General features: G+C 35.9%; 1 protein-coding gene and 1 long non-coding RNA gene across 4 annotated transcripts in view; one reads left to right on the top strand and one right to left on the bottom strand.

Moving 5' to 3' along the window:
• The window catches only part of APOOL (apolipoprotein O like), a 72,174-nt gene extending 69,190 nt beyond the window's left edge, over positions 1-2,984 (bottom strand). Inside the window, exon 1 of one of the 3 annotated variants that reach the window (XM_039475498.2) lies at positions 2,908-2,984. In XM_039475498.2, the coding sequence (XP_039331432.2) occupies positions 2,908-2,922 (15 nt within the window). In that variant the 5' untranslated portion in view covers positions 2,923-2,984. The remainder of the gene's footprint in view (positions 1-2,907) is intronic. The other 2 variants (XM_074392164.1, XM_074392165.1) reach the window with 2 other exon arrangements.
• A 174-nt stretch (positions 2,985-3,158) lies between these two features.
• LOC141582746 (uncharacterized) overlaps positions 3,159-23,768 on the top strand; it is a 35,447-nt gene continuing 14,837 nt past the window's right edge. The window contains exons 1-2 of the long non-coding RNA XR_012515624.1: positions 3,159-3,312; positions 3,747-3,845. This is a non-coding gene — a long non-coding RNA (uncharacterized LOC141582746). The remainder of the gene's footprint in view (positions 3,313-3,746; positions 3,846-23,768) is intronic.

Here is a 23,768-nt window from a genome sequence, read left to right as displayed (position 1 = left end):
CTCCTAAAGCCACATTTTCATCTCTCAGCAGATGACCTTATACCCAGAAGATACCGACACGCAGTGTGAGCTCGCTCCTCTACCTCCTCTGTTCTTCAAAATCTCTCTTTATCATCACCTTCTATCTTTACCAACTCTGGCCTTTGAAGCAAAATATCTCCTCTTTGCCAAGGTTAATTCTTCCATTTGTTCTCTTGATTTTACCACTTTCTTACAAAATACGGTTATGAGTCCAGGTTCAGGACTCAAACCATGTGATTTCAGATCCAGCTCTACCATTTTACTCCTGTGTGAGCTTGGAGTTACTTGACCTTTTTAAGTTTCTATTTCCCTACCTGTAAAAAGGTGATTAATAACAGTTCCTATTCATAGGGCCAATGTGAAACATAAATGAGAGAATCCACATAAACTGCTTAGCAAAATTCCTAGCACATAGTCAATATTCAATAACAAAATAGCTGTAAATACTATTATGTTTCCCTCTATATACCTCCTGGTACATTTTCCTTTGTCTTGAAAGTAGCTCAAGTTTCCTGTCTCCTGTTTGTTTTTTTGTTGTTGTTGTTTCTTTTTTTTAATTAAAAGATAGCTTTTATGGAATTTGCTACCCTCATTCCAAGATTTCTTTCCTTCCTTTCACCACCAAACTTCTCTAAAGAGTAATGTGTAACTCCTTTTCAGAGGAAGCAAGGAGGAATGGAAAGATTTTGCAGACAAAGATACCTGTTTGAACCTAGTTCTTCCACTTAGCAGCTGTATGATTTGGAGCAAGCAGTTTTTCTAAGCCTTCGTTTGTTCATCTGTAAAATGGATATATTATCCATTTCTTAGGGTCATCAAGAGGATTAAAGTAAAATAATATATGTAAATCATCTGGCCAAAGTAGGTGCTAAATGAATGCCGGTTCTCCATTCCTTATTCTTCTCTTAACCCCTTGCAATCTCGGCTGTCCCTCTAATATTCTATCTCTTTAGCTCACCTCAGCTCTTATTAGCATGGTTTTGAACAATCTAACTTCTCTAAACCTTAATTTTCATCTGTAAAATGGTAATAGTACATACCACATAAAGTTGCCTTAAGAATAAGTGAATTAACACACGTAATGTATTGTAGCATAGTGCCTTGCCTGGAGTAAGCACGTAATAAATGATAGCTGCAGGAACTTACTAACGGTGAAATCAAAGGACTGTTCAACTCTCTTAAGTTTCAATGACAACACACTATTCTGGTTTCCTTTTTGCTACTGACCATTCCTTCTGTCTCTGCACCTTCTCCATGAAGCTTTTCTTTACTCTCTTCAAACCAAGTGTGAGCTATCTCTCCTTTTCACCCTCAGAGCACTTTGTACTTGTCTTGAGGTAAGAAACTTCCCTTACTCTGAATCACAGTCATTTGTGTTATATGTGTTACATCTCCAGCACTTAATTTCTTTTGTCCTCATCGCCAGACACTTTATTCATGCAGAACATGTTGACTACCTAATATACACCAGACCTGTGCTAGGTACTAAGGTGCTAGGTACTCAGGATACAAAAGTTAATACAATTACTGTCTTCAAGGAACTTATAAGGTAGGTAGCTAGAACAGACAAGTGAGTAGTCCATTATCTGCAATGAATAAATGCTTGGTTAAGATAGTGCCGAGACACTCTTAGACAAGGCATTTTTGTGTTTTTCACATGGGGAGGCTGTACATAAATACCTGTTGAATGAATGAATGAACTATAAATACAACTAGATAAAGATGGGAAAGGCTCTTTAGGCCCAGAAAAAAGCACGTAAAAAAGCATCAAGGGGTCAAGCAAGTAGCTCAATATTGACAGGAGGAGGGATCCTGAGTGACAAGAGATGAAGCTGGAAAGTCAAGGCAAAATCAAGTGTTCTAGATGTAAGAATATGACCTGATCCTACAAGGGAGATGATGGTGTGCCCATAATCGTTTTTACGTAGGGGAGGGGCAAAATCAGATTCGCATTTTGGTACTGTGGCAACACAGAGGAAAGTGGATTACATGAGAGCCACGCTTGAGGTAGCAAGTTCAGGTAGGAGGTTGTTGAAAGAACTCAGATGAAGTACGAGAACCAGAACTGCAAAAATGAAGTGACAATGGTGAATCAAGGCGGACACTGCCGATCAAACTTCAGCTGAACTTATTTGTTTATATTGTATCTCCTGCAAGCCTAACGCCGATCAAACTTCAGCTGAACTTAATTGTTCATATTGTATCTCCTGCAAGCCTAACAGAGTATTTTACACTTAAAACCTGCTACGTAAATATCTGTAAACTACCGTTATTTAAAACTACTTAGGGAACTGCAGCAAGCAGCCAGCTGAGTCACTTACTGTACGCGGATTCCCAAGTAAAGCCACCTTTCCCAGCGTAAAACTCGAAAGAAAACAGGTTATTCGAGCAGAGAGTAACAACACTACGTGTAAACCAGCGCACTGCTAAGAGACTATAGGACGTCTCTATCCTGGTCTGTCTCACCCCAAATAATGTTTCAACAAAGTCCTTCCATAAGGTCATGAGGCCTTGCCCTGTGCATCGAGACAAATCCCAAGGATATATATTTTTTTCTGATTGTTGTAGCTCAAGACCAAAACTTCTACAGCGGCTCGTCGCCTGGCCAGCCATTTTCACCTAGCCGTTTCCCAGTTTTGTACTGTGCCACTGTGTAAATCAACAACTGCAGGGGATTGAGGGAGCAGTGTCCCAGGTTGATTAAAACCCTCATGGGAAGAGGCAGGTGTCTTGAGGCTGCAAATGAGAATGATTGCAATTATCTCACAACCCACCGCCACCCCGCCCCTTGCTCCGGGGCTCCTTCGGAAGTTAGTAGGATCCCTTTTACTGTTACCGGGATGCTATCGGCAGCTACAGAAATTAAGCAAATTCGTTTCCGCTTACCCTGATCGCGGCCATGTCTACGACCCTTTCGGCCAAGGTTTTCAGACGGAGAGCGGAGAGGGACAAATCAGTTCAACTAGGCTCGCCTTATGATAGCCCCGCCCCGTTACGCCTTTTGCCTGCCAGTTACCGCCTTTTCTCCGCCCTTCTCCGGCTGCCGCTGCAGTTTTAGTCAGCTGTCTTCCAGAGAAACTTGACCCTTGTGGTTGACCCTCCCAGTCCCAGATAAAGTCTTTCAGAATATTATCCATAGTCCAGTTGAGAGTTATTTTCCTGGGGGCAGAACTTTTAATTATTTTGTTTCAGGCATATATCATATGTCTAGATAAGGACTTAATACCCAAGTCTAGCTGCTTTAATAATTATGTAGTCAGAAAAAGAACTTATTACCTCTGCGAAACATGGGTAAGTTAATTCATTCTAAAACTGTATCACGGAGAGCTTACTCTATACTGGGCAGTTGTTCGGGATACAGACAAAACATAGTGGCTTCCTCATAGAGCTTATAATTACAGGAGTAAAAGAGACAAATGCTGTGAATGAAAATATAACACTATGGGAATGAGGTGGGATACTGGTTTATATCAATAAGAGAAAGACTCTCTGATAAGCTCATTTGAGAAAAGTCCTGCAGGAATTTAGAGGAGAGGGTTCCAAGCAGAACGAATAGTAATGAAAAAATCCAGTGAGGCTGGAGCGATAATTTCAGAGGTAGCGAAGTAACACAGTGTAGGGGCTTTCATGCCGCCAAAATAAATTTGGATTTTATTCTGAATAAGATGGGAAATAATTGGAGGAATTTGAGCAAAGGTGTGATGTGATCTAATTTACATTTTTAGAGGATGATTTTGGTGCTATCAGGAGAATATACTAAGGATATATTGCAACATTCACAACAGGAGCAAGGTCTTCCATAGGCCTCCATGAAGGATTCTGAGGTAAGAAGATGCTCATAATATGCCCATTAACAGTCCCAATATTAATTCATGTATTCATTCATTCAGTCAACAAATATTTATTAAGTGCAAACTATATACTAGGCATTAGTTGATACCTATCACGTTTGATACCCAAAACAGATCCTTTTTTTACAGAACTATCCTGTAGATGAAAAAATTATTTTAAGAAATAATGATGAAATGAAACTAATAATACTGGCTACAAAAGGAACATTGAGTAACTATTTTCTTTTATTGAACTTAATATAAACATATACATACATATATATGCCAATATAAAAGTAAAATACAAAATAAATAGTACAGAACCAAAAAGGAAAAAATGGATCAAGGTGTTGTAATTGCATTAATGCATTTTTCAAAGGAAAAAACTTATATCTACACTGTGGTCTACCACAGGAATGAATACTAATATTACAGGTTTCTGTTTTTGAGCCTTAACTTCTGTGTATTTGTCAATAACTTCATCAAAATTCAACATTTCTGTATATTAAATAAATGGTATACCTAGATTTGTCAAGCTAACTTTGTTCATAACTGATTGATGCACACGTTTTATATATTTTAATATCAGTCAAGTTTGTTTCACAGTAATCAACAGATAGACAAATAGAAAATGTCTTAAAATTGTAAATAAGCTTAGAGTAAATTTATAGCAATCTTATTTTCCCCAAATTTCAGGAATTTCAGTAACACCCATGTTTTGTTGTTGTTGCTTCTTGTCCAACTTTAACTTTTATTTTGGCTTCAGGTATGTGTGCAGGTTTGTTATATAGGAAAATTGTTGTCAAGTGGGGTTGATGTACAGATTATTTCTTCATGCAGGTAATAAGCATAACAATTGATAGTTTTTCAGTCCCTCCACCCTCCACCCCCAGGTAGACCCCAGTGTCTATTTTTTCCATCTTTGTGTCTATGCATACTCATCATTTAGTTCCCACTTATGAGTCAGAACTGGCAGTATTTGGTTTTCTGTTTCTGCATTAGTGCACTAAGGGTAATGACCTCCAGCTCTACCCATGGTGCTGCCAGGGACATGGTCTCATTCTCTTTTATGACTGCATAGTATTCCATGTTATATATGTATTACATTTTCTTTATCCAGTTTACTGTTGATGGGAATTTAGGTTGAGTCAATGTCTTTGCTAGTGAGAATAGTACTGTGATGAACAGACCCATGCACTTGTCTATATAGTAGAATGCCTTATGTTCCTTTGGGTATATACCCATTAATGGACTCCCTATTCAATAAATGGTGCTGAGAAAACTGGCAAGCCATAAGCAGAAGACTGAAACTGAACCCCTTCCTTACACCACAAAAAAAATTAACTAAAGATGGATTAAAGACTTAAATGTAAAACTCAAAACTATAAAAACCCTGGAAGATAACCTAGGCAATGCCATTCTGGACATAGGAGCTAGTAAAGATTTCATAACAAAGACACCAAAAGCATTGCAACAAAAGCAAAAACTGATTAATGTGATCTAATTAAACTAAAGAGTTTCTGTACCACAAAAGAAATTATCAAGAGAGTAAACAGACAGCCTACAGAACTGGAGAAAATAATATCCAGCTTCTGTAAATTACTTAAACAAATTTATAAGAAAAACAACCCCATTAAAAAGTGGACAAAGGACATGACAGATACTCCTTAAAAGAAGACATACATGCAGCCAACAAGCATATTAAAAAAAGCTCAATATCAGTGATCATTAGAGAAATGTAAATCAAAACCATGATGAGATACCATCTCAAACTAGTAAGAATGGCTATTATTAAAAATTAAAAAAAAACAGATTTGGGTGAGCTAGCAGAGAAAAGGGAACACTAATACACTGTTGGTGAGTATATAAATTAGTTCAACCATTATGGAAAGCAGTATGGCAATTCCTCAATAAGCTAGAAACAGAAGTACCAATTGACCCAGCGATATCATTACTGAGTGAATACACAAAAGAATATAAATTGTTCTATCTTGAAGACACATGCATGCATATGTTGATTGTAGCACTGTTCCTAATAGCAAAGACATGGAATCAACCTAAATGCTCAATCATGAGTTAGAATGGGTAAAGAAAATGTGGTATATGTACACCATGAAATACTACACAGCCAAAAAAAGAATATCATGTCATTTGAAGCAAGATGGATGGAGCTGAAAGCCTTTATTCTTAAACTAACACAGGAACAGAAAACCAAATATCACGTTTGCAACTTGTAAGTGGGAGCTAAATGATGAGAACACGTGAACACAAAGAGAGGAACAACAGACACTGGGTCCCACTTGAGGGTAGAGGGTGGGAGGAGGGAGAGCATCAGAAAAAATAACTATTGGGTGCTAGGCTTAGTACCTGGTGATGAAATAATCTCTACAACAAACCCCTTAACATGATTTTACCTGTATAACAAACCTTCACATGTACCCCAGAACCTAAAATCAAGGTTTAAAAAAATAAGTAAATAAATAAAAGCAAGATTAACTTTTTCAATAAATAGAAAAAAAATCATAATTCCTTTACACCCATCTTTTCCTATATGAACAATAAAGAATAAATCAGTGGAATGCATTTAATGCTTTAGTGCCCTTATCCACAAATACAGAAGTTTATGATTGACTTTTTTTTAAAATCAACTAAATGCTTTAACTTTATGTAAGAATGATCTATAGGACACAGGGAGCTATTGTTTATGAGAATAAAAAGAAATATAATTTTCAGAAAATGTCTATGTGACGTCACAATTAGTAGCAGAAATATTTAAAAAGTCAGAAAAAAAAATATATGTTGGGCTTGAGGCAGTGAACAACACAGACACAATCCCTGGTCCCAGGGAACTTAAGTATATTTTGATTAAGACAGGAAATAAATTAACAAGATTGTTTTAAATGCTGATAAATGCTATAGAGAGTGACTATAGTATTTAGTCTCTGGTTTGGGATGAAAATTACTTTAGATTGGGAATACCTCCTGAAGGAGCAGATGTGTCAGCTGAGTCTTGAATAAAAAGTGGGCCTACTCCCGTTAATATCTGAGCACTCCAAGCAGAAGGAACAACTAATGCAAAGACCAGGAGGTGGGAATAAACTTACTGGAGCACCATGAGTAAGGCAGAAAGTGATGGAAGAGTCTGGTAGGAACCAGATCTATATAAAGAATTTGGATTTTCTTTTATTTATTCTTAAATATTCCTTGATTTATTATTGTAAATTTATCAATTGCCACTAACTGGGCACAAAAGGCAGCTTTGTATAATGGAGAGTATTAGCATCAAAATAAGATATTGGCCTCTAAAGGCAGAACCTTAAAGAAGTTGAGCTAAAACAGATGTTCTAAAAGTTAGTGTACTTGGGAATCACCTGAATAATTTGATAAAATGAGAATTTCTGGAATCTGCCCTTGGATATTAGTATTTATTTGTTCTGATGTACGGGCATGTCGGAAGAGTACCCCAGGTGTTTCTAATATGGATACTCCTTGGGCCACATTTTGAGAAACAAACCAAGTCCACTCATACGGACTATATAACTTACAATGATATGTTATTTTTAGCTCTGACATCCTAGGATAAGGGCTCTTATTTAATGGTATTTGGTGATCCTGGGCAACAACAGTATTCTTGAGGACACATGAAATCCTCCTCTCCAGTGACTTTTATTTCCACTTCGCCTCAGCCATCCACAATAATGGCTATAGTTTTAATTCTGTTATCACTAAGAAAACTACATTACTTCTGAAATTTTAAATTCAAACATTATTTTTTCTGACTCCAACTATTTTCCCTTGAGCTCTTTGATCCACACATTTTATTGGATTCTTCGAACTCTCTAGACCTTAATGTGTGTATTAGCTATCTTTGGCTACACAACACTTTGTCCCAAATTTAGCAATGTAAAAAACAAACATGTATTGTCTCACAGTTTCTGTGGGCCAAGAGTTCTGAAGTAATTTAGCTGGATGATTCTAGTCATCTCTCGTGAGGTTGTAGTCAAGATATCAGCCAGAGCTGCTGTTATCAGAAGGCTTGCTTGGGGCTTAAGGATCCACTTCCAAAATGGCTCACTCACTTTGGTGGTTGTTGATAGGAGCCTTCAGATATGCCATGTGAATCACTCCATAAGGTTATCTGAGTGACCTCATAGAGCTCATAGAGCTAGTAGGCTCTAGCTTTAAAGGGAGGAATAACAAAGACTTTTAATACATATTTTAAAGCCACCATCACATCTCCTTTTTCACTATCTGTTAGTCCCTTATGGTTTCATTTTCTTTTCTAACCAGCCTAGACCTTGTGGTACATCTCTTCAATCACTGTTTTGCCAATAAACTCATCTACCCAGTCTCACTGGGAAAGTTTCATTTTACTCTTTGAAAAAAATCCTACATTTTGGATAAATATACCTGACCTTAGGCAGCTCATTCTCCTCTTCTCCATCATGGTTATGTTTTTTAATTATTTTTTATTTGTATAAATTTAGGGGGTACAAGTGCATGTGTGGATATACGTGGATATACTGTGTACCAGTGAAGTCTGAGCTTTTGGTATAATAGTATACATTGTGTTCATTAAGTAATCTATCATCCTTCACATCCGTCAAAGTAATCTATCATCCTTCACACCCGTCACACCTCCCACACTTCTGAGTCTCCAATGTTTATTATTCCACTCTATGTCCTTATGTACACATTATTTAGCTCCCACTTATAAGTGAGATCATGTGATATTTGACTTTCTAAGTTATTTCATTTAAGACAATGGCCTCCAGTTCCATCCATGTTACTGCAAAAGATGTGATTATTTTTTTAATGGCTGATTATTATCGTTAGTATCTGCCTACCTTGGCCTCCAAAAGTGCTGGGATTACAAATGTGAACCACTTCACTTGGCCTCAACTTTGTTCATCTTTTGAAATAATCAACTTTTTGTTTAATTGATTCTTTGTTTTTTTTTTTTTTTTTTTGGCCTCAATTTCATTTAGGTCTGCTGAGATCTTTGTTATTTCTTTTCTTTTGCTAGCTTTATGTTTGGATATTGTTTTTCTAGTTCCTTGAGGTGTGACATTAGGTTGTTAATTTGTGTTCTGAGTTTTTTGATGTAGGCATTTAGCACTACAAACTTTCCTCTTAGCAGTGTTTTTACTGTATCCCAGAGGTTTTGGTATATTGTATCTCCATTTTCATTTGTTTCCAAAATGTTTAAAGTTTTTATCCTAATTTCATCATTAATCCAAATATTATTCAGTAGTGTGTTGTTTAATTTCCATGTATTTGCATTTTTTCAAGAGTCCCTCCTAGAATTGATTTGTGGTTTTATTCTACTTTTGTCCAAGAAGGTACTGAGAGGGGAGACCCCCTTGCCTCCTTCTGCTTCCTGGTCTCCACCTCCTTTTTCCCCTCCCCTCCCCTCCAGATGGGAAGGAGGGTGGAAAAAGAAATAAAATTCCAGAGAGCTTGAATCCGTGGTCAGGCGACTTGCTGATGCCACTGATCAGACCATAAAGAGGCCCAAGGACTGAGAAGATGACTCTTTTTTTTTGGTTCCCAGCGTCTCTGATATCTATAAGCCTTGAAAGAGTTGCAAATGAATGTTATCACTACCGGCCACAGCCGGGCACTGAGTCACATCCCCCACGTTTGCATGACACAGGCTCCCTCCTGGAAATACCTCTGCCAACTAATAATTTACTGCCTTTGTTTGTCTCTGTAAGCCCCTTCCCCTGCCTGCCCCTGCTCGCACTGCATATGAACTAGCAAATCAATAAAGCCAAAAGATTGTAAGATTGAATGTACGGCCAATGGAAAATGACATACTTTTTCCTCAGTTTCCCCTGTAGCATTGTAAGCCTATAAAAGAGGAAAGAATCTGCTTCTCCAGGACCTTGGTGAATAAGGCTTTAGCCCCGGCAGCTCCCGGCTGAATAAAAAGCCTCTTCCTTCCTCAGTTCAGTGTTCAAGGGGTTTGTTTCCCGCTGCTCCTGCTTTAATACTTGATACGCTTTCGATTTTTTAAAATGTATTGAGACTTCCTCTGTGGCCTAATACATGGTTTTTCTTGGAGCACATTCTATGTGCTAATGAGAAGAATGTATATATTCTGTTGTTGTTGGGTAGAATGTTTTATAAATATCTGTTAGGTCAATTTGGTCTAAAGTCGATTTTAAGTACAATGTTTCCTTGCTGATTTTCTGCCTTGATAATCTGTATAGTACTGTCAGTGGAGTGTTTAAGTCCTCCGTTATTCTTATATTGCTTTCTGTCTTTTTAGGTAGGTCTAGTAATATTTGTGTTATAAATCTGGGTGCTCCAGGATTGGGTGCAGATAGATGTAGGATTTTTATATTTTCTTGTTAGATGAATCCATTTATCATTATATAATCACTTTTCTTTGACATTTTTTACTGTTGATTTAAATTCTGTTTTATCTTATGAGTATAGCTACTCTGTGTTTTGTTGTTGTTGTTTTGTTATTGTTGTTGTTTTTGTACTTGTTTTTTGAGAAGAAGTCTCACTCTGTCATCCAGGCTGGAGTGCAATGGCACAATCTTGGCTTCCCTCGACCTTTGCCTCCCAGGTTCAAGTGATTCTCCTGCCTCAGCCTCCTGTGTAGCTGGGATTCCAGGCACATACCATCATGCCGGGATTTTTTTTTTTTTTTTTTTGAATTGTTAGTAGAGAGGGGTTTCACCATGTTGGCCAAGCTGGGCTCAAACTCCTGACAGTAAGTGATCCACGCGCCTCAGCCTCCCACAGTAGTAGAATTACAGGCATGAGCCACTGCACCTGGCCTCCTGTTTGCTTCATGGTTTCTATTTCCATGGAATATCATTTTCTCACCCCTTTACCTTTAGTCTGTGTGTCTTTAAGAGTGAGTTTCTTGTAAACAGCATATAGTTAATCCATAGTTGTTTTTATCCATTCTGCAAATCTGTATCATTTGAATGGAGCATTTAAACCATTTCTGTTAAAAGTTAATATTGATAATTGAGGTTTTGTTCCTGTCATAATATTGTTATCTAGTTGCTTTGTAGATTCTTTGTTTCTTTTTTTCTCTTTTTGTGATTTGGTAGAGTTGCATCATGTTGCCATTTTCTTTCTTTGCCATCCTTACTTGTGTGATTGTTTTTTTATACTTTCATGGGTTTTTAGGATGGTGAGTATGGATATTTTGTTTCCACGTTTAGAACTCCTTTGCCTATTTTTCTAGGACCAGTCTAAAGATGTCAAATTCTATCAGTGTTTGCTTGAGTGGAAAAGACTTTATTTTTCCTTAATTTATGAAGCTGTCTTAGAAGGATACATAATTTGAGTTTGACATTTTTTAAAAATTTAACCACTTTTGATAATAGAATCCCACTCCATGCTGGCTCATAAAGTCTCTGCTAAGAAGTCTGCTATTAGTCTGGTGGGCTCTCATTTACAGATGACTAGACACTTTTCTCATGATGATTTTAGGTTATTTTTCTTCATGTTGGTTCTTAGTCTGATGCCTATATATCTTGGTGAGGTCCTTCTTTTGCAATGTATTTTTTCTAGATTTTTTTGAACTTCTTTTATCTTGATGTCTATATCTTGCTAGACTAGAACGTTTTCCTCAGTTATTTCCTCAAATTAGTTTTCCAAACCTTTTTCTCTTTCTTCTTCTACGTGAATATCTTTAATTCATTGGTTCTGTTATTTTGTATAATTCTATATTTCTCAAAGACTTTGTTCATTTTTAAAAATTCTGTCTGACTCTATTTCTAAGACCTGTCTTGAAGTTCCAAGAGTATTTCTTCTGCTTTGTCAAGTCTATTGTTGAAACTTTCAACTATATGGTTAATTATTTCAATGATTTTTTTTTGTTTCTAGAAGTTCTGTTGTGTTTTTTTTTTAATGTATCTCTTTAGTATATTTATCATTCATATCTTGAGTTGATTTTCTGACTTTTTTGTATTGGTTTTTAGATTTCCCTTGTATGTCATTGACCTTCTTTACAATCTGTATTTTTAATTCTTTTTCTGCCATTTCGAAGATTTCTCTTGGTTAGGATCCATTGCTAGAGAATTACTGTGTTCCTTTAAGAGTGACATTGCATCTTGGCTTCTTTTTAATTTCTAGTATTATTACACTGATTCCTTTGCATCTGAAGTAACAATAATTTCTTATTTTTGAGTTTACTTTTATTAGGGCAGGACTTTTTTCCTTAAGGATATGTTTATGATGTATAGTTTGTAGGGTAATTTGGCTTTGATTATGAATGCATTAAGTGGCATAGTCTCTGTATGATTTCCTGGGTCATAAATAGCCTCAATGTGGTGGCTTTCTCAAATGCCAGCTCTAGTAGTAATGTACTGGGCAAGTGAATGGACTCAGGACCTCCTGAGTAGCTGGGATAGTGTGCACAATTGTGGTAGCAGCAGTTAAACAAATTTATCCCCTTCCTAAGCACTGTGGAATTGTATCAGCAGATGTTCTGTGCAAGTTGCCCTCCCAGCCAGTAGGTGGTACTCTCATGTGAGAGCCAGCCACAGTGGTGACAGTGGAGTTTATACTTCAAATTTTTAACTAGGAGATGTCAGATGTCTTAGGCAATGAATGACTATGGAACTTACAGAGATCCTTGTTCCATGCTCTGCTTCTGAGGCAGGTGTAGGGGGCAAGCCAAGCAGGGCTGAGCCAGGAAAGCCCCTGCTTGGGATTCCTAAGAGCTAGCACAAGGCTCACCCTGATGGAGGTCAGAAGACAGTTCTCAGGTCACTGGGGCAATGGTCCAGGAAGAAGTAGAGCAACCACTGCCACACCAAAGAGTCAGCATGAGAAAAGAGGGGTGGCTAAGGCTCTACAAGCTAGCAGGGTACAGTGGGACCCACCTCATTCCTATAATCTTTGACCAGTAGGACTACTTCCTGTGGCCCACAGCTGGCCACAGCAAGCCAAAACAGCCAGACACATCACAAGCAGTCTGTCTTCAGATTACAAACCTACCCCAGGTTAAAGAAGTCTCTGCTTAGGTGAAAAACCATGGCTCCCAGGCCATACCCCTCCCAGTCTAGTCCTGCAAAGTGAGGGGTTGCCCAGCTCCCAGGCCAGCAGCTAGAACCCATGCCACACTCACCACTCCACTTGAGAGTAAATCACCAATCACAATCTGGAGACTGTGTCTCTGGCCACTCCAGTGACATTATAAACAGCAGTCACTTTAAAACAGTGACTGCTGCTCCTTCTACTGTTGCCAGGGATGGGGAACATGCATGGGGAAATTCCTGATGGCACTTTTTCTCTGGGCCTCCCCCCACTTCCAACAGCTCCGGTGTTTGGCAGGGCCAAGGAGCTCCCAGATAGCCTTGATTGCCTGATTCCCCCGTGGGAATGTGTATCATAGAAATCTTCTCTACCTTTTTCATGAACTGAGGCTTCTTCATTTATAGTCTTCTGCTGGGCTCACAGTGCAGTTTGCTATCTGCCATATTTTTCAAAGGATCTAAAGTTTCTTTTGCTTTTATCCTGAGCTCCCATGTTCCTTCTTGGGTAGAAGTTCATAATGTGAATCTCTATACACTATTTTGATATTTCCAAGTACACGATTTTTCTATCTCTTCAGTGCCTCTTTCAATGATACAGAGTTAAAACCAGGTACTATGAGGGCTCACCTGATTTGGTTCTTATGAAGGTCTTTTTTTTTCCCCCTATGTAGATAGCGGTTAAATTGATGTCCTTTTTGGGGATGGATGATCCGTGAAGCCTTCTATTCTACCGTCTTGCTTCACCTCCAGGAAGTCCTTCTGCTCCCATAAATTTTTTAAAAAATAATATTCAACAAACAGCACAATGACTTCTAGATCCTCTGTTGGGTACACTTCTCTACTTTTTTTTATCCCTTTCTCTCTCATGTGGAGGTGTTGAGAAAGTTCCTTAGAGGCCTCCAAACTTCCTGAAATTGCAAGTTAGTCTAGAACAGTTCTACTCAAGTTTCCTTCCTTCACTCCTTCACTTTAGGTCAGATGACTTTTCCAGTCTTTTCCAGCTCCCTTCTCATTTTCTGTCACTGGTGTTTCCCCTAATAAAAGTCTTCTACATTTAACTGCATCTTAGTGTTTACTCCTCAGAGGTCACAGACTAGCACACCTCCCCCTCCCCTTCTGCTTCTCTCTCCCCCACTACCATCTGCTCTCTTCCCTCCCCTCCCCTCCCCTCCTCTCCCTTCCCCTCCCCTCCTCTCCCCTCCCCTCCCCTCCTCTCCCCTCCCCTCCCCTCCCCTCCCCTTTACTTCCCTTCCCTTCCCCTCTTCTCTTTATTTCTATTCCTGAGCAATTCAGTTCTAAAGATATCGAGTCCATGCCTTAGCAGGGTAAGGATGGTGTCTATACAGAGGGGTGGCCTGGCTCGGGAAGTCATAACTTGAGTAGCATGAGGAGGGCATCCATATGGGCTGGGGGATATGTTTGACTCAGAATGGGGACTCAGAATGGAAACAGAGATGAGGCAGTATCTGCAAGGTGGAGGGTTGTAGATGCAAAAATGGGAGATTGGTTTCTTAATCAAAATAAGTATATTAAATATAATTAAAACCAGGTTTCTCACTGCTAGAGAAGGACATTACAAATGTGGAAAAGGAGAAAATGAGAATATATACACTGTGCTTTTTGTTTGGAATTTGTGTTACTGATATGAACTCAGTTTTCAATATACGTCAACAGAAATAAATATAGACATAAATGAGTTTACATCTGTTTGTATCTATATATCTATCTTTTGGTCTATTTATGCCTTAACTATGAACCCTAAAAGCTACCACAACCATATAATACTGAACACTTAATACCTAGATTTAAGTCTCTAAATACCAATCTCCACTAAAAGGAATGATGGTTCTTTGGAGAAATGGTGATTGCTGGGCTGATACAGGAAAAATTCTAGATGAGCCTGGGACATCTTGTGCCATAGAGCCAGGAAGTATGAAAGAACAATGGTAACATGTTGAAAGAATAAGAAGTCAGCTCTTAAGGAGATCCTACTGACTAAATGGAGGATATATGGGGCATAAAAATATGATAATAATAGATTTTAAATGACTGAATAAATTAGAAACTAGTGTGTCCCTTCAAATAGAAATAAATGAATGACAAAAGTTTTATGAAGAACAGAATAGTTAAATAAGACAAATTGAAATTGTGTGCCACCCAATAGGACACAATAAGATCACAACATCCTGTGATATTCCTGTTGAAGATACATAGCCTGAATCTAATGATGATGAAGCATGAGACAATCCCAATTCATAAACATTCTAAACAAAGAAATAAACAAACACACAAAAACTTACTAGCTTGTAATCTTCAAAAAATTCAAGGTCATGAAACTCAAGGAGAGACTGAGGGACTGCTCCAGGTTGGAGACTAAATCATGGCATCTAAATACAACACGTGATGCTGAACTGGATTCTTTGGCCATAATGTACATTATTGAGACTCTTGGTAAAATTCCAATAGGGTCTGTTAATTGTCTAGTTTTAATGATTGTATTGTGATTACATAGGTAGTGTCCTTGCTTGTAGGAAATACACACTAAATTATTTGAGGAAGGAGTTGTATCAGGTGAGCAACTTAGTCTGAAATGGTCCAGAAATAGAAGTCTTTTCTACTGTACTTATAGTTTTATTCTAAGTGTGCAATTATTTCAAAATAAAAGCGTAGGTTTCTATGTCCTATCTTCAGCGATTCTTATTTAGTATTAAGGTCTGGCTTCAAAATTTGTCTTTGTAAATATTTATCCAAGAGATTCCTATGTGCATCAAATCTGAGTCATTGCATTGGAGGAAACTTATCAATAAGATAAACAGGAGCAACAATTTTGAGTTGATTTCTTTGCTATGGTTGTGTTGGGTTATTATAGGGTTTCATTCCTAAGACTTTGCCGATTTTTAGAGAGATAATACTCTTCTGGAATTCTTATAGGATACCACTTAATATTTGTCCAAGGCTATTTTATGTTATAAAAACACAGTAAGGACTGACGCAGATCTTTTTGTCTGTGTGAATACTTTGTTGCTGGTTTTAAGAGTTCTTTTCTATAAAAATGGAGTAAAAATAATTACCATTTGTTGCCAAAGTGGCCTTTTATGACCACCCTAATTATTTACTGTGTATCCCCAGTGAGATTGTATATTTCCAGCATGTATGTATGAATGAGGTTGTGTTTTTCCAAAATTATATTCTCTAGTACCTAGCTCAGTACAAGTTATAGGATTGGTGTTCAACTGTATGTTAAATAAAAGTAATGGATACCAAAACTCTCTCTTCTCAAGTTTTCTGCAGTAATTCTCTTCTCAATGAAACACTGTTATTAGCATACTAAAGTTCATTCATTCCATTGGTTAGAATATTTTATCCCCTATGAAATGTTCAGCTTCTTCTTCTTCTTCTTCTTCTCTTCTTCTTCTTCTTCTTCTTTTTTTTTTTTTTTTTTTTTTTTTTTTTTTTTTTTTTTTTTTAGATACTGTCTTGCTCTGTTGCCCAGGCTGGAGAGTGCAGTGGCACAGTCTTGGTTCACTGCAACCTCTGCCTCCTGGGATCAAGTGATTCTCCTGCCTCAGTGTCCTGAGTAGCTGGGATTACAGGCCACAATGCCCAGCTAATTTTTGTATTTTTAGTAGAGACAGGGTATCGCCATGTTGGCCAGGCCGGTCTCGAACTCCTGGCCTTAGGTAATCCACCCACTTCTGCCTCCCAAAATGCTGGGATTACAGGTGTGAGCCACCATGCCTGGCCCCAACTTTTTAAGTTATAAAAGTAACCAGAAATTAAAATTGGGACCAGGAAATAAAGAACAATAGCTGATTTGGTTTGGCCATATTCATTATCTTTGTCTCATCAATGTAATGTAGTTAGAATAAACTCTAATATAGGCAACATATTAGCATATACATATATATTAATGAACATATAAACTCATCAGTATTTTCTCAACATCTATCTAATGGAAAGGAGTAAATAGTGTTCTTCTGGATTTATGTTACCCATGTTGGTACCTCTGAAATGCTTGAAGTTTTCCAAAATGAAAAGTCATTCCATCTACACCTGGGGCACATCAGTAAGATTATTGAGAGATTGGTGAATTGGTAAGAGAAGCCTTTAGCAAAGTTCTAGCTGGAGACCCATGTGTGTCAGAATCCTGGGGTGTGATCGAAGTTTGTGTTTCTCACAAATTCTAACATTGCTTAATAAGTTTTGTTTACACACAACTAGGTTCAACCATAAGTCACTCAAGATTTAAAGTAGCACCATCAAATGCTTTTTAAATGACTGGACTATTTTGTGGAGTATGGCTTGAGCTTTCAAGCATTCAAATAATTAGGTCTATTATATTTTGATTGACATTCAACACATCAGACTTAGGGATGTTTGTACAGTTGGCCCCCTGAATCCACAGATTCCACATCCATGGATGCAATTATCTGTGTATCAAAAATATTTGGGAAAAAATGGGTGACTGTGTCTGTACTGAACATGCACAGATTTTTTTGACAGTATTTCCTAAACAATACAGTGTAACAACTATTTACATGGCATATACATTGTATTAGATATTATAAGTAATCTAGAGATGATTTAAAGTATATGAGAGGATGTGTGTAGGTTATATACAAATACGACACTATTTTATATGAAAATCTTAAACATCTGTGGATTTTGTTATCTGAAGGGGTCCTGGAACCAATCCCCCACAAATACCAAGGGATGACTGTAACACTAAACAAATCGTATCTGAAAGAAATAAAAAGAGAAAATATAATACTTGAGTGCAGATGACACCATTTATTGAAATTTAAATTTGTAAGTGAAGTTTTTAAGCAAAAGATAAATTTGAATTTAGGCTGCATAAATGTCTTCTTTTGAGAAGTATTTGTTCATATCCTTCACCCACTTTTTGATGGGGTTGCTTTTTTTTTTTTTTTTTTTTTTTTTTTTTTTTTTTTAAAGCTCATCATTACTGGCCATAAGAGAAATGCAAATCAAAGCCACAATGAGATACCATTTCATGCCAGTTAGAATGGCGATCATTAAAAAGTCTGCAAACAACAGATGCTGGCAAGGCTGTGGAGAAATAGGAACACTTTCACACTGTTAGTGGGAGTGTAAATTAGTTCAACAATTGTGGAGTGGCAATTCCTCAAGGATCTAGAACCAGAAATACCCTTTGACCCAGCAATCCCATTACTGGGTATATACTCAAAGGATTATATATCATTCTACTATAAAGACACATGCACACATACGTTTATTGCAGCACTATTTACAATAGCGAAGACTTGGAACCAACCCAAATATCCATCAATGATAGACTTGATGAAGAAAATGTTGTATATATACACCATGGAATGCTTTGCAGCTGTGGAAAGGAATGAGATCATGTCTTTTACAGGGACGTAGATAAAGCTGGAAGCCGTCATCCTCAGCCTACTAATACAGGAACAGACAACCAAACACTGCATGTTCTCACTCATAAGTGGGAATTGAACAATGAGAACACATGGACACAGGGAGGGGAATGATACATACTGGGACCTTTTGGAAGGTCAGGGGAAAGGAGAGGGAGAGCATTAGGACAAATACCTAATACACGTGGGGTTTAAAACCTAGGTAACGGGTTAATAGGTGCAGCAAACCACCATGGCACATGTATACCTATGTAATAAACCTGCATATTCAGCACATGTATCTCAGAACTTAAACTAAACTAAAATAAATAAATAAAAATTTTTAAAAAGCAGGAAAAAAATTGAATTTAGGAAGAAATATGTTCTCATCACTATTGTGCCAAACATATATATTATTTTCAGCAGACCATTTTAAAACATGTTTGCAGTGGATCTTGCATATCATTGTAAGGTACTGGAAAATATATGCCTAATAAGGACTGCATAGTAACAGTCACCATCAGGAAATTTTTACCAGACACCAAATATTAATACAGTATCTGGCAGAAATCTGATAGCAAAATGGCATCAATTACAGTAAGTTTCAAAATTTACTTCATGAGAAGAAGGAAGATAAACAACTAAAACTTATAGGTTATATAACTTAGAGTAAAAGTCTGAACATGTTACAAATACAAAATTTAAAATATTTAGGAGAAACAACATTATACACCAAGTTGAAATGTAGTTTTTAAGATATAAGATGGAAGTTAGTTAATTTTAATTTCTGTAGCATCAAACATTTCTAGTATTTTAGTTCATAAGTTTTCTAATCAAGTTTGCATTTCAAAAAATAGTTCACTTTCTGAATAAAGAAAATCTGAATTTTTAATGAGATATTGTATACAAATGAAACGTGAAACAGAGAACCAACCAAGATTTTCAGTGTGTAAGTCAGTAGGTTAATTGTTCTTTCTATTACATAGAATCCTCATAACATTTTTCTACTTTTTTGTGATATTTAATTACTAATTTAGGACACAAAAGGCAACATTTGAAGTATCTATTTCCTTGCTTGCCAGCTTAGCAAGGCAAAGTATAAGAACCACAGGTTTATATTACAAATACAAATGAAGTGGTATTGGAATTTTTCTATAGTAAAATATAAAATAATCTTAAGGTGTTTAAGAAATTACACTGTGTTGTTAAAACTGTCAATGATTAAACATAAGTGTGAGTGATGGTGTATATATTTATTTCCAAGTCTTCTTTCTCTGTGTTTCACATATATGTGCGTGCATGCATGCATGCACACACACACAGAGAAAGATCGAAAAATGATAGTGCCTACATCTTACCACTGCACTTGGACAGAAGACCATGGTAGCAGCTGGATCATTAGGTGTAGAGGTGATTTGGATTTTATTATTAGTTTTTGAGACAGAGTCTCACTCTGTCATTTTGGCTGGAGTGCAGTAGCATGATCACGGCTCGCTGCAACCTCAAACTCCTGCAATCAAGTGATCCTCCTGTTTCAGTTTCCCTAGTAGCAGGGACTGCAAGCGTGTCCGGCTAATTTTTTTTATTTTTTCTGGGGATGGTGGTGGGGGGGATTTTCACCTTGTTGCCTAGGCTGGTCTCAGACTCCTGGTTTCAAGTAATCCTCCTACCTCAGCCTCCCAAAGTGCTGGTATTACAGATGTGAGCCACTGACCTGATTTTGTTTATTATTGCAAACAGTCCTAATACATGATTGGCAAATTTTGCTGCGGAAATATGATTAATCTAGTAAAAATTTTGCATTTAAATAGTTATAACTCCTCTGCAATATTGTTTGTTAGAATTTTTACTTTGTAAGATATTAAAATACCTTTTGTGAGCTTTGCAAAATTACGATAACAGTTCAGATTGAGTACCAACAGTTTAATATCCTAGTGTTGTGACAATTTGACCCCACAATAGAGGCCAAGGTACACATGTCACATATATATTAAAATATCACCTTGAATGGTACACTATTTAAACTGTTCAAGTAGATACTTCATAAATAAGACAGAAGTCAACAATGGCCAGCAACTAATGGCAATATACATTTTTAAAAAATTGAATACAACATCAGCATAAAAATGAAAGGTATTTCATTATATCAGTATATTTTATTCACTGTCCTTTTCTTTAAAAATAAATCCAAGTTGTATCTTTCATTTCCAAAAGGTAGAAAGTTTAAATTAATAATGAATAGTAAATTGTAAGCACTGCATCAGCTCTTGCTGATTTTCTTGAATCAGGAAAGAGCTTTTTGTTTTTCAGGTTAAGATAGATTTGTTCTCCAGTCATTAGTGATAAATGCAGAAGAAAAGAAATATGGAGTCACTTATTTAAAATATACTGGACACAGACACAACAAACTGAAACACTTGGTTTGAGAATTTGACAGGCTTAAAGGTTTGAGAAGGTATAATGTGTAGAGATGTTATTACAGAATTTTGACAATAATGGGTATTTCTAAGTCAATACTACGTCTTTGTGATTTTTTCTTCTTCATAAACTTTTGAATCCATCTGAGTACTGCACATGTGTTAGCATTAACAGTTATTACACAGTATTGAAATGTTAAGTTTCAGGAATGAACATTGGCCCTTATTATTCTGCAACTTTAAAATACTGAAATGTATGTGTGTTTATTTTTGAATGACTAGATACACTTATGGAGGAATTATGAAAATTAGTATATTCATGATGATTTTCAGTATTGTTGGGCTTTGGGGAAAATCAGCAATATTAACTGTTAACAATTCCAATACAATTTAATATTTTATTAGCTATAATTATGAATGTCACTGCATTTGTAGTTTTATTTTGAAGATGATTTCTTATTTTACTCTAATATGTGTATAAGCATAGAGAACTTAGTTTGAAGATAAATATTGCCTAAGATAATAAAATCTACTGGAGGTAAGTCAGCTTTAAAAATAAGCTCTTAAATAACAAAAATATGCTCTTGGCAAATTAAAAAATTTATGATGTACATCATAAGAATTAGGAAATCGGGGATAGCATAAACTTTAGGTCTGTAAGTGCTAAAGTTTAATTATTTTAAGGAATATCTATTTATATTAATAAAAGGTAAAAGTAAAATGACCAAGTGCAAAGTACAAAAAATAAAATTACCTTCAAAATACAACATTTTATTTTTTCTCTTTTTAAAACTGGTGTATCAATCTATTTTGCATACCAGCAGAGGATACAAAAAACAAAAATGAGATGCTGCTGAAATGAAAAGAGGGAAGGCAGTGAGATAAACAATATAATCAAATCTATTATTATGCAACTAATTCCTTTTCTAATTGCAAATGAGATATTTGTTTTATAATCATTCCATTCACTTGGCAAAAGAATGCTAAAATATTGTCTGCAGCTGACCATAATATTTTATCATTAATTTCTAAGTCTTTTTTTGATTTTCTTTTAAGTTCAGGGTTCTTGCTCAGGATGTGCAGGTTTGTTATATAGGTAAACATGTGCCATGGTGGTTTGCTACAGTTTTATTCTAATTTCTCTTTTGCTCTTCTTTTATCCCCTCACTTTCTGCAAGATTATCACATATCAATGAGGCTCTTTGCTCTTGAAAAAATTATTGAACAGGCATATGTACTTTATACCCTATGATGTACTAAAACAAATTTCCTATATTTTGAATTTTCACTTCTAAAATATACTTAAAGAGTAATCATTAGATGGAAATGCCACATGCAATAAATCAATCTTTCTTGCTGGATAATGGATTTAATATAAATTATGCACGCTATCTATATGGTTTCATTCTTAAAAAGAAATGCCATTGTACATTCAGTTACCATGAGATTAATGTTCGAAATATGTTCCCTAGCTTAATTTTTTGGATAAATTTTCTTCTATAGTTGTGTGTTTTAATTTTATAATAATTCTTGATATTGTGGTTTTCTGAAATGAATTAAGGGTTTACTACATGTGTAAGGCCTCATTTCTTCATTTTACTTTCTAATTATAGACAAACAGACCATTGAGATATATATTTTTAATTTTACAAACTGTCGAAATCTCTTTATTGTACTGTACAGGTCATGGTTATGTATGGGTGATTTCCCTATTTAGAATGCTTCAAAAACATTTTGAATTGAATTAAATATTTTGAGAAATATTTTTCTAACACTGTGTTTATTGAAATGAAAGTAGCAGTTATGTTATTTAAATACTACATTTTGTTGGTGCTTAGATACATGTTTTTATGACAAATATTTTTCCCCATAGTTCCATCATATTAACCTTTGAGGAAAATATTTTTTTCATTTGCTTAATTTTTGAAGACTTAAACAGACATAAAAGAAATATTATTTAGTGAAGAAAACCCTTTCATTCTTCTGCTAAGTAACTTGTGAATTAAAAATCATTTCAACTTGTCTGAATGCATATTGTACAATTTACTTTACAAATTAAAATTATCTTAGTATAACTAGGGGATTGGATATAAACTATCTATAAAATTAGATGAATTCATCTCTTACACTGAGCAATACACACTTCACATTTCTCTAGGTCCTTAGAAGGATAGAATGTGGCTAATTATGGTGGTTAACCGATAACTATTTGTTGTTGCTTTCTGATTAACTCTTCTTTCTTGCATAGTAAAATATACAGGAAATTTTCAGAGTTCTTTCTCCCAGCCTATGCTATCATCAATTTTAGCAAGTAATTTTCTTATTTTACAGGAACATATTAAAATGTAGAAATATTAAGTGTAGGTAATTTAAATCTGTAATTTATTTGAAAAAAGCAGGAGAATTAGAAATGGCTCATCATTCTCTTTCTTCAATCCTATGCCTTTAGATTTGCAATTTTGATATTTTTTCCATGAAGGAAAAATTTATGTGAAATTTGTGATGGAAATTTCTTTTTCAGTATATTCCATGGTCTTTACTCTCTCTTTCCTCTAGAATTATGATGATTATTGAGTGACTTTAGATAATTTACTTGACATGGAGGGCCCTATGAAGACATGACACAATCTTTGAAGATAAATAATGATGTGTCATTAAAACTTTTGCATTGCTCAGTTCTGAACTAACAATATTTGGAAGGACAAGATTTACAAGATTGAGAATTATCTTCTTAGACCATCTTCACATTTGATTCTTTACCTTATTTTCATTCAATTTCTTAAAATTTTGAAAAGAAGCACTTGGCTACTTTACATATAATTTTTTATATTTAAAGTCACTTAACACAATACTCCAAAAATATATGGATCTTAAAGGATGAGAAATAACACTGACATACCAGGATTTTGCTGTTGTTGTTGATGAAGGTTGTGTTTTAGTGACCGTTTTCAATTATATATCAGTACTATATATAATTGAGCACAATTTTGACCTTTTTTTCACTTGCTTTGTAGTAAATGTTAGTTCTTAGTAAGTCATTTCTGAGTTTCCATCTTATTTTACTGTTTTCGCGCCCACAAGGTGGTTCCCTTTGAA

The sequence above is a fragment of the Saimiri boliviensis genome, chromosome X, assembly GCF_048565385.1.
Source record: "Saimiri boliviensis isolate mSaiBol1 chromosome X, mSaiBol1.pri, whole genome shotgun sequence".
Lineage (NCBI taxonomy): Eukaryota > Metazoa > Chordata > Mammalia > Primates > Cebidae > Saimiri > Saimiri boliviensis.
Note: the sequence above shows the minus strand (reverse complement) of the source record. Positions and strands in the feature narration are given on the sequence as shown.